Below are 15,291 nucleotides of genomic sequence, written 5' to 3' on the forward strand. Positions count from 1 at the left end.
TTTTCACAATGTAGACACTTGAGCCACTCACTAACTCCCAGTGCAACCACTCTTCAATAAAAAGTTTTCAGAAAAATATTTTATGCTTGTGAAATTTTTCCCACCGACTGTAGCCAACCAAACTTCATTCATACCCACATGTCAAGCCCACATATTTGTGGCTCAAATGAGCGACTTTTTATGCGACGCAATAATTTAAGTAGAAATTGAAATTTAATTAAAGCCTCGGAGTCATTAACGGCAGCCGCACCAAAAACCGCAGAGCAGCAGCCATAAACGAGTAAATGTATTACAAATAAATTTTATGTGAGGCGTTGCCAGGCGAAAAACTTAAATAACAATAAAATTAAATATGAAAAGAGACGCAAAAAATCAAAACAAAAAAAAATAAACAGGAAAAAGAAATTAAAAAAAATAAACAAAAAAAAAAAAAAAAACAAAAAAAAAAACAAAAAAAAAAACACAAAAAGAAAATATAGAAAAAAACGCAGCAAAAAACAAACGAGTAAAATAAAGGAAGAAAAAGCAGCAAATGCAATTACATTTAAATATTTTATTTGTAACTCTAACCGTTTAGCAGTATACAAGTATGTATGTATATCTGTGTGAAATTGCGCTCGTGTGCCGAGCAAGTGTTACTCGCATGCATTTTCGTGTGCTTTTTATGCACTCCTGTGGTGCTTTATGGCTGTCAAAAGCTTTCGCGTCAACGCTCTGCTTGAGTGTGTGTATGTGTGCATACTTTTTGCACTCACTGTCTGCTTGGCTAGCATTCATAGACGAAATGTTATTGTTGCTTATACATATTATCATTTTGCTTGCAACAGCGCAAGAGACATTAATGCGAATGGCAACAAATAAAGCCAATATTTTTATGATCTGTTATTAGCAATTGTAAATTATTGCAAGAGTACTAAAAAATCGCCACACAGTGTCTGCTGTTGATAATATGTTGTTGTTTGTTGCATGCAGACGCAGAAAGTTCGTTTGAAGGGCTGCGAGAGAGGTGTTTAAGTAGGGGAATGTATACATATGTATGCATATTTATATGTATGTACATACATATGTATATGTATGTATGCATAGATATACACTTACATACATACATACAACTCAAATATGCACAAATCAGGTGTAAATGATTTTTTTGTAGTACGAAAACAAAATTTCTCTAACATACTGACGCCTGTCAGACACATTTGTGGTAAATTATTTGAGAAAAAACTCAAAACATAAAAAACGTTAACTTATGTTACAGCAAAGCTACAATACCCTTCCTAAAAAAGAAATTTTCCATACAAGAACTTGATTTTGTTCGTTCAATTTATATGACAGCCATATGTAAGAGTGGTCCGATTTGAATAATTTGTTCACAGATTGTACCGTTACCTTGGGCAATTATCCATGCCAAATTTCGTGAAGATAACTTGTCTAATAAAAAAGTTTTCTATACAAGCACTTAATTTTGATCAATCAGTTTGTATGGCAGCTATATGCTATAAGAGTCCGATTTGAATAATTTATTCACAGTTTATAGCGATGCCTTGGAAAATTATTCAAACCGAATTTCGTGAAGATATCTTGTTAACTAAAAAAGTTTTCCATACAAGCACTTGATTTGGATTGTTCAGTTTATATGGTAGTTGTATGATATAGCAGCACGATCTGAAAAATTTGTTTACAGTTTATAGGGTTGTCTTGGACAATGGTCTATGCCGAATTTCGTGAAGATATCTCATCAAATAAAAAAGCTTTCCATACAAGAACTTGATTCCGATCTGTCAGTTTGTAAGGCAGCTATAAGCTATAGTGCTCTGATATCGGCGATTCCGACAAATAAGCAGCTCCTTGGGGAGAAAAGAATGTACACAAAATTTCAGATCAATAACTCAAAAACTGAGCGATGTGTACGCGTATATATAGACAGTTGGCCAAAAGACACGCCTAAATCGACTCAACTCGCCTCACAGATCAGTTATAGTACATTTTATAAGTAGTTTATAGGGTCCCCGACGTTTCTTACTGCGTGGCAAACTTAATATACTCCGTACAGGGTATAAAAATGACCAGACTGAAAGTAACGGTTACACGTTGCAAATACCTGTCTGCAACCACCCTGACGTTCACGCATAAAAATATATCTACAATCACAAACACACATGTATCTATGTATGTATGTGTGTGCAGTTAAAGCGAAGCTTAAATTTCAAAAATTTTAATTATAAACTACGCCAGCCACTTTGTTGCATGCCACAATGTGTGTAAGTCATTTTAAGCGAGACATAACTTATTCTATAATTTGTTATTGCCGCTGCTGCTGCTGCTGACGACTGACTGACGGTTGTTGGACTGCTGGCTGCACGTCCTCTCACGGCTAGACATTTAGTTAGTTAGTTGGTTAGTTATTTAGCCAGTTAGCAAGAAGCCACAAATGTCTTTTGTGGCAATAAAGAAAATGCCAAAATAAAAAGTTTAAAATAAAATAGAAAATAAATAAAATGCAATAAAAATCGCTGCAGCAAAGCTTTATTTTTGCATGTACATTTGCGGTTGCAAGCATTTGTGGCATGCAACTGCATAATGGTTTTTCTTGCTATTATTGTTGTTGTTGTTGTTGTTGTGGAAAAGGGCGCAACCGAACGTTTTGCCACATAAAATATGTCATCAACTCGACATTAATGCAACAACACGGGCCAACAAGACGCTGCGCTCTTTGCTGCCAATGCGGCCATAACACACACACATATACAAACATATACATACATATATATTTAGCTATGTATTTATATAGGTACTGGTATTTGTTAGGTTTTGGCTCGTCTGGCTGTTTTTCACACATTTATTTGCGCGAAAATTCAGACACACGCGTTGCAAATCTTTTATGCCCGTTGATTGCACCTTTGCGGAAAACAAAACCCAGAAAGAGTTGCCCCTTTGTTAACACTTTGAACATTTCTTAACTCTTTTACAACAAATTCAGCTAGTAAATGAGCAAAAAGTTGCTGAGATTTAGTCGGAAAAATGTCATTTACTTCGCCAGGAAGGCTCAAATAAATCTGATGCTTAGCAGTACCGACCCTTTTCAGTAAGCTATACTTGAACTTAATCTGAAATTACGGGCATTTTATAGCGGAACTAACTAAGGAGCTACATGTTATTGTTGTTGTAGCGGTAGAAAGCTGCCGCGTTGACAGTCTGTAGCCGAATAAAAAACCGAGTCCGTTCTGGTTACGTAGACCCGACTATCATAGTAACGGTACTATATACCATATTTCAGTTCGGTTTATCAGGAAGTTTGTTTGGTTTAACCGACCTGAAGTTCCACCAATCTTTACAGCTACGGCTGGTACTGTTGAAGAATGGATAAGGTCTGCGGCTATCACTAAAATTCGAACTTGTGAATTTCTAGGTTGTCGTTTTTGTTATAGCGTCAGAGTTTTGCCGAGTTGACAGGCCTTGACCGGATAAAAAATCCGGATTCATTCCGGTTATGTAGACCTGACTGTCATGGGAACGTGAATTTATAGGTAGAATTACTCGGTTATCTACAGCCAATAAACGGAAGCCGTTTGTAGATGATTCGTTGTTTTGGACTATACATTCTATGGAGTTCCATTAGAAAACTAGACCATATCTAAATCAAAGAACTTCATAATCATAGTTTTATAGAGATACATGCTTCCTAAATTTAGGTTTACTGCTTCATAACTTTTCATAAGAAACTTAGAGGAGCTCAGACTCTATTATTCAACACCAAGGAAATTTGGTTTTTTGTTCTCTTGTCTCGAAAATGTTGGCTATTCGAGCAAATTTTTGAGGTTAGATCATTTGGGGTGTCAAAAAACCAACCATATTTCGGTTTAGGGTATCTAAGATATGCAACGCAATTTCAATGCCTTCTTCTTCTTTATTGACGTAGACACCGCTTCCGCGATTATAGCCGATTTTTCTCTTATCCGGGCCATTTTGATCCTTTCATTGGTGGTGTTTTTTACGAGGCGGGACCCAAACCCAGCGCACTACCCTGGGTAGGGTCTACTTAGTTTAAATCAAGTAGTAGCTCACTTAGGCAAATTTTTACGTCACATCTACTTTAAATGTAACATTATGTTCACTCGGTTTACCGATCGTTTCAGCATAATATTTGTACTATGCCATATTTCAAAAATCAACTATCTGTAATGTTCGATATACAACGCAAATAAAGTGAAAATAAAGGCTTCCAACATCCACTAACTCATCCCAGAAGTAAGCTTCGTCCAATTTCAGTACTTCGAGATCACAAAATTTAACAACACAACAAAAAATTCCAAAACAATACAACATTAGATCAACCTAATCATATGATCTTCAGTTACTTTAGCACAGAATTAATTTTTTTTGGGGAAAACAACTTTAAATTTCTTCTTTCTCTACTTACTGTGTTCTCAATGTGAATGCGGCACTTGTTATGCTTGAGGGCAAATGTAGACCCTTAATGATTTCCTGCCACAATTTTTTGTTGATGACATCAACAAGACCGCCACGCGCTATAACCAAATTATATAGCTCATATAAGTCCAAAACGGATTTCGCCATTATCGGTAAACGATTGATGGGTGTGCCTGAAAATGAGAAGAAAATATTTTAGAGAAACGATTTAGAGATATTTTAGAGATAAATAAATTATTTTATATATTTTAGATTAAAAAAGATATGAAACAGTGATAAATGCTTATAGAATTTATGTAAGTACTATTAGAGATAGAATTGTATTGTATCTACAGTTTATTGGAAATGAGGGCATAATTGGATCCCTACATATTTATTTGTTTGTACAGAATTTCACATATTTCTGCGATCTCAAGATCTTAATAGTAATTAGCTGCTTCTTAAAAATTTTAATGATCGTTGAAACATTGAAGATCAAATTAAAGTTCTTGCATGGAAAACTTTTTTATCTGAAATAATATTTCCACGAAACTTGGCATGAATTATTTTCCAAGAAAACGGAATAATCCGCGAACAAATTGTTCAATTCGGATCACTATAGCAAAAGTTTCTTGTATGAAAAACTTTTTTATTTGAAAGGATATCTTCACGAAACTTGGCGCGAATAATTTTTCAAGGCAACCCTACAATCTCCAAAAAAATTGTTCAGATCGGACCACTATAGCATATAGCTGTCATACAAACTGAACGATCAAAATCAGTTTTTGTATTGAATTTTTTTAATTTGTGAAGAGTATCTACTTTAGTTCAACATTTTTTCTTGTTTTTTCTATAGTCATTCAACTCTACGCTGAAAATAACCTTAAAATGTATTCGTAATGACTTTTAGCAGCTTTTCATAAACTCGTTGAGAATTACCAGCACAAGTGGCGGTGACAAAGAAAAATTGTTACTCAAATTTGAACTTTCTCATTCATATTCGTATTAGTGATTGCGAATATTGAATTTCCTTAAATAAATATTTGTTTACATTATTTACAGTTATTTCACTGATAAGTAATTAAGATAATTTTCTAAAAGCAAATATTTACACAGACTACAAATCAAACATACTTATTTACCTAAGAAAAAAGTGAGAAGTGATAATGGCAAATAGAAATATGCTGTTATTTAAACGGTAAGCATACTTTGTTGTTGCAATAAAAAAACAACAAATGCTATAAAAAAATTTATAGCAAAGCACAATGCACACATACATACATACCAACTATATATATGTACATGGATACAGTAATCGTAAATAGTATAAGTATTGTATATAGCTAATAAGTAGCGTAGCTAATGGCAAGTACACAAAAAAGCAACAACAACAACAGCAGCAATAACATATGAATGAAAAAAGCAATAGAAACCAATAAAAAATCTCACACAACACAAGCAGACAAATGGAAAAACGATTTTTAATTGCAGGCAATCAATTTAATTACAGTTCAATTATCATCGAATGATCATACGTATAACAACAATAACAATAACAGCAATAAGTAGCCATGGCAATAGCGCAGCAATGCTCCGAATCACACACACTCAGCTCAGAAAACTACAAGGAAATTAAAAAATAAAAACGATTTAGCAGCGAATGATCAAGTTTAAGCAAATGATCGGACGGACAAGCAGCGAATCGGGCCGAATAAATGGCTGACTGACGTTAAACGAACGTCAACAGCTTTATTGCCAACACTCAAACACAAAACTTTTGAACATTTCTATATGAGCGCATACGAATCAATCCGATCGCAGCTAACGATCGCCAAGCGATCATCTTGATAGTGTTGATGATGATGAGGAGGATGATGCTGAGGCACAGCGGAACTTATCGCCGCGTAATTGCTGGAAACGAAAGTGTTAAATGCTCAACTAAGCAGAACAACAACAAAATCAATAAAATAGATTTATCGGCAAAGCAAAAACAAAGTGGCAATCACAGACGTCTAACAGACAACTAGACAAAGGCGCGGGGAATCGTCGGCTCACACAAATAATCAATTCAATACACACATTCAATTTGCGGCTGCTGCAATCGTTTTATAACGAGCATTATTAGGCTGAGTAGCAGTCGGAGAAGACGACTAGCGGCGATCAAGCGTGGATGAAAGCGATCGTTCGGCGATGCAATGATGCGTGTGCGCTGAAGTGTTGCCAACATATTGTACTAATTATGGCGCAAGCCCATTTAGTTTTGATTTTACTTCAAATAAGTAGTTAAGTGTGTGAAATTTAAATTACTTGTGTAGCGATCGCGTTGATCGTGAAGAAAAAGAAAAACAGAATATGAACTTTGGATGCACCCTGCCTATAATACCTTTCACAGGTGCATTTTTTATAGTATTGAGGGTTTAAAAATATCTTTAACTTGATTTTGATCGATCACTTTGTATGGTAGCTGTATGCTATAGCGGTCCGATCTGAACAATTTGTTCGCAGATTGAAGCACTACCTTGGAAAATAAGCTCAGCGGAATTTAGTGAGGATATCTTGTCAAATAAAAAAGTTTTCCATACAAAATCTTGCTTTTGTTCGATCAGTTTATATGGTAGCTATATGATATAGTGGTACTATCTGAAAAATTCCTTTGCAGATTGTAGCGTTGTTTTGGACAATGATCTATGTCGAATTTGGCAAGGATAACTTTTCGAGTAAAAAAATTTTCCATATAAGAACTTGTTTTTGATCGATCAGTTTGTATGACAGCTACAAGCTAAAGTGCTCTGATATCGGCGATTTCGACAAATGAGCAGCTTCTGGCGGAGAAAATGACATTTGCAAAATTTCAAAACGATATCTCAAAAACTGAAGGACTAGTTCACGGACTAGGATGTCATGATGATCATTTATAGTCTCCGACATTTCCTGCAGAGTGTTACAAACTTCATCGCAAATTTAATAGCTTTCTATATGAGAAAGTGACGTAAACTCGTTCTGATCTCCACAATTTTTCTTCACTTCACTTGCTTCGCGTTAAATGTTGCAATCGATCACGTCCGACAACGCCACTAACGCACCTACACCCGGCAGCTATATATTTATGTGATTCCAATGCAGGTAAATAAACACCCACAAATGAAATGAAATTAAAAGCGATCAGTTAATGATCATAAAATTCAGTTTAATAAAAAAGCAATTTGTACATTTTCGTATACTTTTTTGCTTCAACTCAAAACATACACGATCGATTGACTTTTTTACGACTTCGCTCGCAAAGGAATCAATCAAACTACAAATGATCGACATGTTGATTGAATGAAAACGTTGTTGTGCTGCGCTATGTTGTTATACATATTGCGTTAATGCGTAAACACGAGCGAAAAAAATGCGCCTGCAGGCGATGACGAACAGCGGCCGATCGATCAGTGCGGATCGGTTGTGAAGTATACGAAATCAAATAAAAATTGGAAAATAATGTTGGGAAATAAAAAGTGAGAAATTACCAAATGATTGTTGTTGTGAACATACAAATACGCATACCTTGCATGCAATTAGAAGGAGCTGAAGATGCGCAGAGGCTAAACGATCGCAGTGATCGAGTGATCGTTGCAATAAAAACTGAGGAATTACCAAATGATTGCGCCTACAAACAGACATAACAACTTGTAGCTGCATACAAGCGCATCTGCATAGCGAAGTGAGGGCGGTAAAGGCGGCTAAGTGATCCCAGTGATCGAGTGATCGTTGCAGAAGATCATTTGCCTCAGCACGCGAGCAATCAAATGAGCGAGTGCGATTTAATGATGCTTACAAAGCTGCCAACAGCAGATTTTATCAAAAATGGTATGCTGGTCGTTGAAAAAATTAATTGCATGCCACAGAGATGGACAGAAAGTGCGCCAAATAAAATTTTAATGAATGCAATCTTCAAAAAAAATTATAAGAGATAATAAACTATTTGCTGGCACACATCATTTGTCAGAAAATGTTAAACGAACAATAAAAAATATCAATAAGCTGTCATACCCTTCACAAATAAAAAGTTTTTCATACAAGAACTTGATTTGGATCGATCGGTTTGTATGGCAGCTATATGCTATAGTGACCCGATCTGAACAATTTGTTCAGAGATTTTACTGTTGTCTTCGAAAATAATTCCTGCCGAATTTCATGAAGATATCCTTTCATTTAAAAAAGTTTGCCATACAAGAACCTTAACATGATCGGCCAGTTTGTATGGCAGCTATATGCTATAGTGGTCCGATATCGACGATTCCAACAAATGAGCAGCTCTTTGGGGAGTAAAGAGTATGTACAAAATTAGAAATCAAAAACTCAAAAACTGAGGAACTAAATCGCGTATATATTGACAGACGGACCCGCCAAATCGACTCAGCTCGTCATCCGGATCATTTATAGATCGTTTTTATAGAGTTTCCAACGTTTCTATACGATTGTTGCAAACTTCCTGGCAAACTTAATATTCCTCGTCCAGGGTATAAATATACAATCAAATGCAGAGCAACGTCATTGGCGCCGCAACCAGCGCTAAAGATCGCTGACGCCTCATATCACTCATTATATGAGGGCAATATGCATTTTTGTGGCAAAGTGTGGCGGTTAAATATACAAAAATAACATAAATGTAATGTAGCTATAAAATTATTTAAAAATGCATTAAAAATTACCGACACAGAGACATACACATACTTACATATATGTACATGTGAGCAGCGAGCGTGTGGAGTGAGTGGCAAGCGCTGCAATATGACAATAAGACGTTGTGTGGCGCTCAGACAGTAGGCGACACAAAAATAATAACAACATAAGGGGTGGGTTGGAAAGTAAGTGACAGACAAATGCGCTGACTGAGTGGCAAACACACGACAGGCAATCAAATGACAACAAAAGTGCCAACAACATATCAAAATAGCGACAACAACAACAGCGACTGCAATGAAGGAGGCAAAAGTAAGTAGCCAAAATAAGTGGTAATGATGACTAACAGTAATCGGTGCCGGGCTGGCAGTCGCAGGCAGATGCATGGCTACCCATCAGCAGCCTCATTATCACTAATAACAACACAATCAGCATACGCGAAGTGTCGCCTCCTCCAATAGTGTATGCATACATACATATGTATGTAGTAGAGAAGTATCCCTCAATTGCAGTCAAGCCAACAGGAATGTGACTCCATCAGTCAGTCACTCAGTCAGTAAAAAATATTCACTGACGCAGACTGCAACTATTCTTGTTGCTTTTCTCAGGTATCCAGCGTGTTGTTGTTGTGCTCGATTAAGTTATGTCTGTTTGTCCGTATGTCGTAAGTAGGCTCATTCATTCACACTTGAGCAAAAAATAATAATTGAAAATCACTTTATATTGAAAATTTTGCTGTGTAATGTTGTGGCAACGCCGGCTGAAGCACCTTCATTGCCCTATTTTACTTTGTCTGCCAGCAAATTGATCATCGAAATTATGTTAATTAGATATTAATTAATTCATGCATTTGCTTTTTATTTATTTTGTGTATAAATGATGCTCGAAGTTGAATTGTTGATCCAGATTGAGTTGATAGCGAGAAATTGTGCTTTGTAATAACGCTTATAAATATGTATGTATGTATCATATGTACATATGTAAATTTGTGTAGCACATACAATGAGCGTCAAACAGCGAATACAAGAGATGAAATTTTAATAATTAATTTTTGGTTTGAAAAATAATCAATAACTTTGAATTGAACTTTATTCAATTTCAAAATTATTTTTTAATTAGTTAATTAATTTAACTTAATATTTTTTATAATTATATATTTTTTTAATTATTATTAATTTAATAATTTTTTTTAAATATTATTATTTTTTAATTAATACTTATTTTAATTATGTATTTTTATTAATTATATTTTTAATTGTTCCTTATTTGAACAAAGAAAGCTAGAGTAAGTAAAAAGAGTTTTAACTTTTTCTATTAAAAAATTAAGTATTTTTAATTAAACTTTATTCAATTTCAATATTATTTTTTATTAATTTTTAATTAGTTAATTAATTTTTCTTAATTATTTTTTTTTATTCAAATAGTTTTTATAATTAAATTTTTTTAAATTAATATTTCTTTTAATTAGATTTAATTAAATTTATTATGTTTTTAGTTAATCCTTATTTAAGCAAACAAAGCTGGAGCAAGTAAGAAGGGTTTGAACTTTTTTTATAAAAAAAATTAATTAACTTTAATTGGACTTTATTCAATTTCACTTTTCTAATTTTTTCATTAAAAATTTTATGTAACTATGAATTTCTTTTAATTATGTATTTTAATAATTATACTTTTTTAATTAAGGCTTACTTAAAATCTATCGCTACAAAAATCTATAGACATACATACATACATACATATGAGTACGTATAAAAAATACACTGAATGAGGAAAATTTCAAACAAAAAATATAGTCGAATATACTTTGATAAATCAATAATTATTTTTTTAAATTATTATTAATTTTTTAAAATTTAATTAATTAATCATTGCATTTAAACTTACTTAAAAGTTTATTTTAAATTTTGAAATTTCATTTTACTTAATATTTTTTTTTTTTTTCATTAAAAAAAATATATATTAAATTTTACCATATATTTTTGTATTACGGGAAAGGTTCTAAATTTTTTTGTTGCTGTTTTTAAGCAGAATATCTACATAATATTGTTTAAAATTTCTTAGTATTTCTCAGTATTTTTCATTTTACAATAATAAATTTTGGAAAAAATCGCATTTTTACTTAAAAAAAACAAGAAAAAAGTTTTGAATCTCTCGATGTTATCTGGTGCAAATTATTTGCTAACGAACGATCCTTGACTTTTTGATTTCAGATGATCCCACACCAAGTTATTAGTACAGTTTATTTTAATAAGGAAAATTCACAAAAACATACGTGTTTTTAATAATTCAATACAATTCTTTAAAAAAAAATATTTAAATTTTTATAATTAAATAACAATATGATTTTTTATAATTTTTTAAATTTTATTTATTTAAATTTTGTTTTTAATTTTAATTTTTTATAATTTTTTTAACAGTTTTAATTGAATTTAATGAAGAGAATTTACAAAAACATGCGTGTTCTTGCACAAAAAATAAATAAAACTTGTATCTGAATTAATTTTAATCATCTTCTTTATCTAATTTTTATAATGTTATTGTATAATTTTTTATATTTTTTAAGTTTAATTTAATAAAACTAATATTCTTTGAAAATATGTGTATGTACATTTTTTTTTAATTTTTATAGTTTATTTACAATATTATTTTTTATAATTTTTTTTTTTAATTTTTTTATATTTTTTTTTTTAATTTTAATTTTTTTTAATTTTTTTAATTTTTTTAATAATTTTATTTTTTTCATATAATTTCAATTTATAATATTTTTATAATTTTTTTCAATTTTTTATATTTTTTTTTAATTTTAATTTTTATAATTTTAATAATTTTTGTTTCATTTTTTATATATTTTAATAATTTTAATTTTTTATAATTTTTTTTAATAATTTTAATTCTTTTCTTTTGTTTATGAAGTAATTTTTTTATTAATATTTACAACAATTTTAATTTTTTATGAAATGTATTATATTTTTTCTCTCAGCATCCTCTCAATTTTAATTTCGTTATTTAACCGCATGAAATCATGTAATGTTAATAGCTACAGGTGTAGCTACATTCATAAAATATGCCTAAACGCAAACATACATAAATACATATATGTAAACCTATATATGTATGTACATACATACATATCTACACATAAAAACACGCCGATTTGGCCAAGTGCCGTCAAAAAGTGTAACACACGGCGAAATATGTAAATAAGTTTTAATAATAAAGTTTATCGCTTTTGTTCTCACTTTGCGCGCTTACAAAGCGGCAACACGCATATGGGAAGCTGCCCAGGCGCAGCTACATATATTTCTGCTACTCTTATTAATATCTTTAAAACTGTTAATGTTGTTGTTGTCGCTGTTGTATTTGCTGTCGCCATTAATGTTGTTGTTATGCTTGTGGTTAAGAGCGTTTAATATCCGTACGAAAAACATTAACGTTTTCGATTAATGCCGATGCCGATGAGCATATTTACATGCACTTGGACACGCTCGCATACACACACATACGTAAATATATGTATGATATACACATGGTATTGGCGAAGTCACCCAAACCAACCGTCCAACCGTTGCTCTTCTTCTTGCGAGCAGTCAGTCAACTACTCGTTGGTCCGTCTCGTCCGTCGAATGTCGAATGCGATTTTTTATCGACTGTGACGGTGTGCAAACACATAAAATTCCGCATTTAAATTCCCGACTGACAGACATGCCGTGCCACAAAATGACGCATACATGCCTACAACACAAGTGCATATATATGTGTGTGTGTGTGTGTGTGTGATTGGTTGCAAATGCAGAAATTTATGTTGCTTACATTATAGCGCTGAAGTTGCGCCTCCTTATCAGGTGAGTGCGCCGCGTAGACACAAACACATACATGTGTATACATACATATGTATATGTATGTAAATATGTATACATACACACATACACATATTGGCCATCCAACTGTTTTCTGGCCTCTGCTGGTGCTCATATCATCTATGTGTGCGTTGTTGTTGTTGCTGTTGCGCAAGTCGCCAATCAAGCGACCCACCCAGCCGGCCAACCAACTCAAGTCAACTCAAGCGTAGTGAAAAAACAACAACAACAACTAAAATCGAAAACAAATCGCGACGACAGCCGAAACATTAAATGGCAAACATTAAAACGCTAAACACCGTTGAATGGTCGCATGCTCCACCTTGTTCCCCACAAGCACACAAACACACACACAGACGTATATACACATGGACACACGCATGGACGCGTTGCGGCAAGTCCTTCGGGCAGCTGGCCCACTTCGCCGCAGCTGGGCGGCCAAACATGCACTGCCTGTCATTTACTAAGTGCTGTTGTTGTTGCTATTGGCTTCGGTTTACAGCTTGGTCTTGGTCTAGCGCTGCTGCCTGCCACCTCGTGTGCCTCCTAACCCCCACCACCACGACTCAGTCCCTTAACAGGCGCTGGACAGCCGTTGGCCGCGAGCACACCTGTGTACGCCGGCGTCTGTGTGTGTATGTGTTGGTGGGCATGTGCGTGTGACTAATACGTAAGCGTAAAACGTAACCAAATGCCATTTTTGCGATATTAATGAAATAAATGTCCAGGCGCGCGTACCGTTGGCCTGACCCGCCTTCGGTCTGCAGGCCCTCAGCGGTGCATTATGGCGGCCGAAGCGGTGGCCAGTGATGCACTTGTATGATGTATGTATGTATGTGTAAATGTAAATTCATTAGCAATATAATATTTCTGGGTTTCGATTTGTTTGTGTTGTTGTTTTTTCATAATTTGTTCAGTCTCCCTTGCTTGTCTTGTTCTTCTTCTAGTTCTCGACTTGTTTTGCACATTTACACGTGTCTGTGTGTAAGCACGTGTAACTTTGCGAAAATTGTTGTTGTTGCTGTTTTTTATTATAACATGCTGCACAGTAAGTAATTGTAGTTGTTGTTATTTTTATATTGTGGTTGTTGTTGTTGCAGTCATAGTGCTTGTTGACGTTGTCGTTGGCTTTTGCAATGTAAACACAAACAAATTAAATGCATTCTTCAAAATTGCTGTTACATACATACACATGCACTGTTATATTTATGAAAATGCATATGTTTGTATGTGTATGTATGTATATTTGTAAGCACGCGAAAAATGTAATGCGAAAAAGTGCAAAACAAACATAGACAAAAGCGAAGTGCAGACAAAAATAGCGAAAATGCTAAAATATTAAATAAACACACACACACTTACATAGCAATACTTAAATACTTACAAACATGTATTAAAATTGTAATGAAATATTTTTATTTTGCTTTTGGCTGCTATGTCGTGCTTTATTGTTGTTGTGTGCAACAACCAACAGCAGTGTCAAGTTAAATGTTTTCTTGCCGTTTTACAATTGAAAGGAAGGTGGACTTATGCTTGGTGGAAATTATATGTACAGTAATGTGCAAAATAAAGGCAGTATTTTCTTTTAATTATGATGATATAAAATTTATTTGGTAGACAAAATCAAAAATAAAACGAAATAAAATAACAATAATAAGTTGAAAAAAATAAATAATAAAAATTAAGTATAAAATATAAAATAAAAAATTAAAAAAAAATAAAATAAATTTAAAAAAATATATAAATAAAATTAACAAAAAAATATATGAAATAAATATAAAAAAAATAAAAACTATTTAATAAATAATTGAAATAAAAAGGAATTTCAATATAAATTCTTAAAAGCCAAACAATAATTAAATAATAGATATGTATAGTTAAAAAAAAAATATTAATATAAAAATGTAAAGTAAAAAATGTATATGAAAATATTTAAATAATAATAAAACAAAAAAAATCAATAATAATCTAAAAATTAAACAATAATATAAAATGAAAATATAATTAAAATTAAATAAAAGTTAGATAATCAAACAATACTCAACAATAATAAAAAAAATAATAATAATAATAATTAAAAAACAATAATTAATAATAAAAAAATTTAAAAATAATAAATAAAAAAATAATAAATCATAAAAAAAGAATAAAAAGATATTAATTAAATATAAAAACTATATGGAAGAAATAGTAAAAAAATATTAATAAACAATGATATAAACAAAACATTAAAAACTCAACAAAAAGCAATTGAACGACTGTCAAAGTAAAAAAATTACAGTAAAAAAGTTAATTAAAAATAGTTTAACAATTAATAAAAATAACGAATTAAAATTTTACAATGAGTCAAATAAAAATA

The 15,291-nt window shown here is 32.5% G+C and overlaps 1 protein-coding gene across 2 annotated transcripts in view; it reads right to left on the reverse strand.

Annotated features, from left to right (window-relative positions):
• Positions 1 to 15,291, reverse strand: part of LOC126755402 (protein dead ringer) — an 86,008-nt gene that overhangs the window by 11,454 nt on the left and 59,263 nt on the right. For both annotated transcript variants that reach the window (XM_050467953.1, XM_050467952.1), the window contains exon 7: positions 4,421 to 4,604. In XM_050467953.1, coding sequence (XP_050323910.1) covers positions 4,421 to 4,604 — 184 coding nt within the window. The remainder of the gene's footprint in view (positions 1 to 4,420; positions 4,605 to 15,291) is intronic.

This window comes from Bactrocera neohumeralis, chromosome 4 (genome assembly GCF_024586455.1).
Source record: "Bactrocera neohumeralis isolate Rockhampton chromosome 4, APGP_CSIRO_Bneo_wtdbg2-racon-allhic-juicebox.fasta_v2, whole genome shotgun sequence".
Taxonomy (NCBI): Eukaryota; Metazoa; Arthropoda; class Insecta; order Diptera; family Tephritidae; genus Bactrocera; species Bactrocera neohumeralis.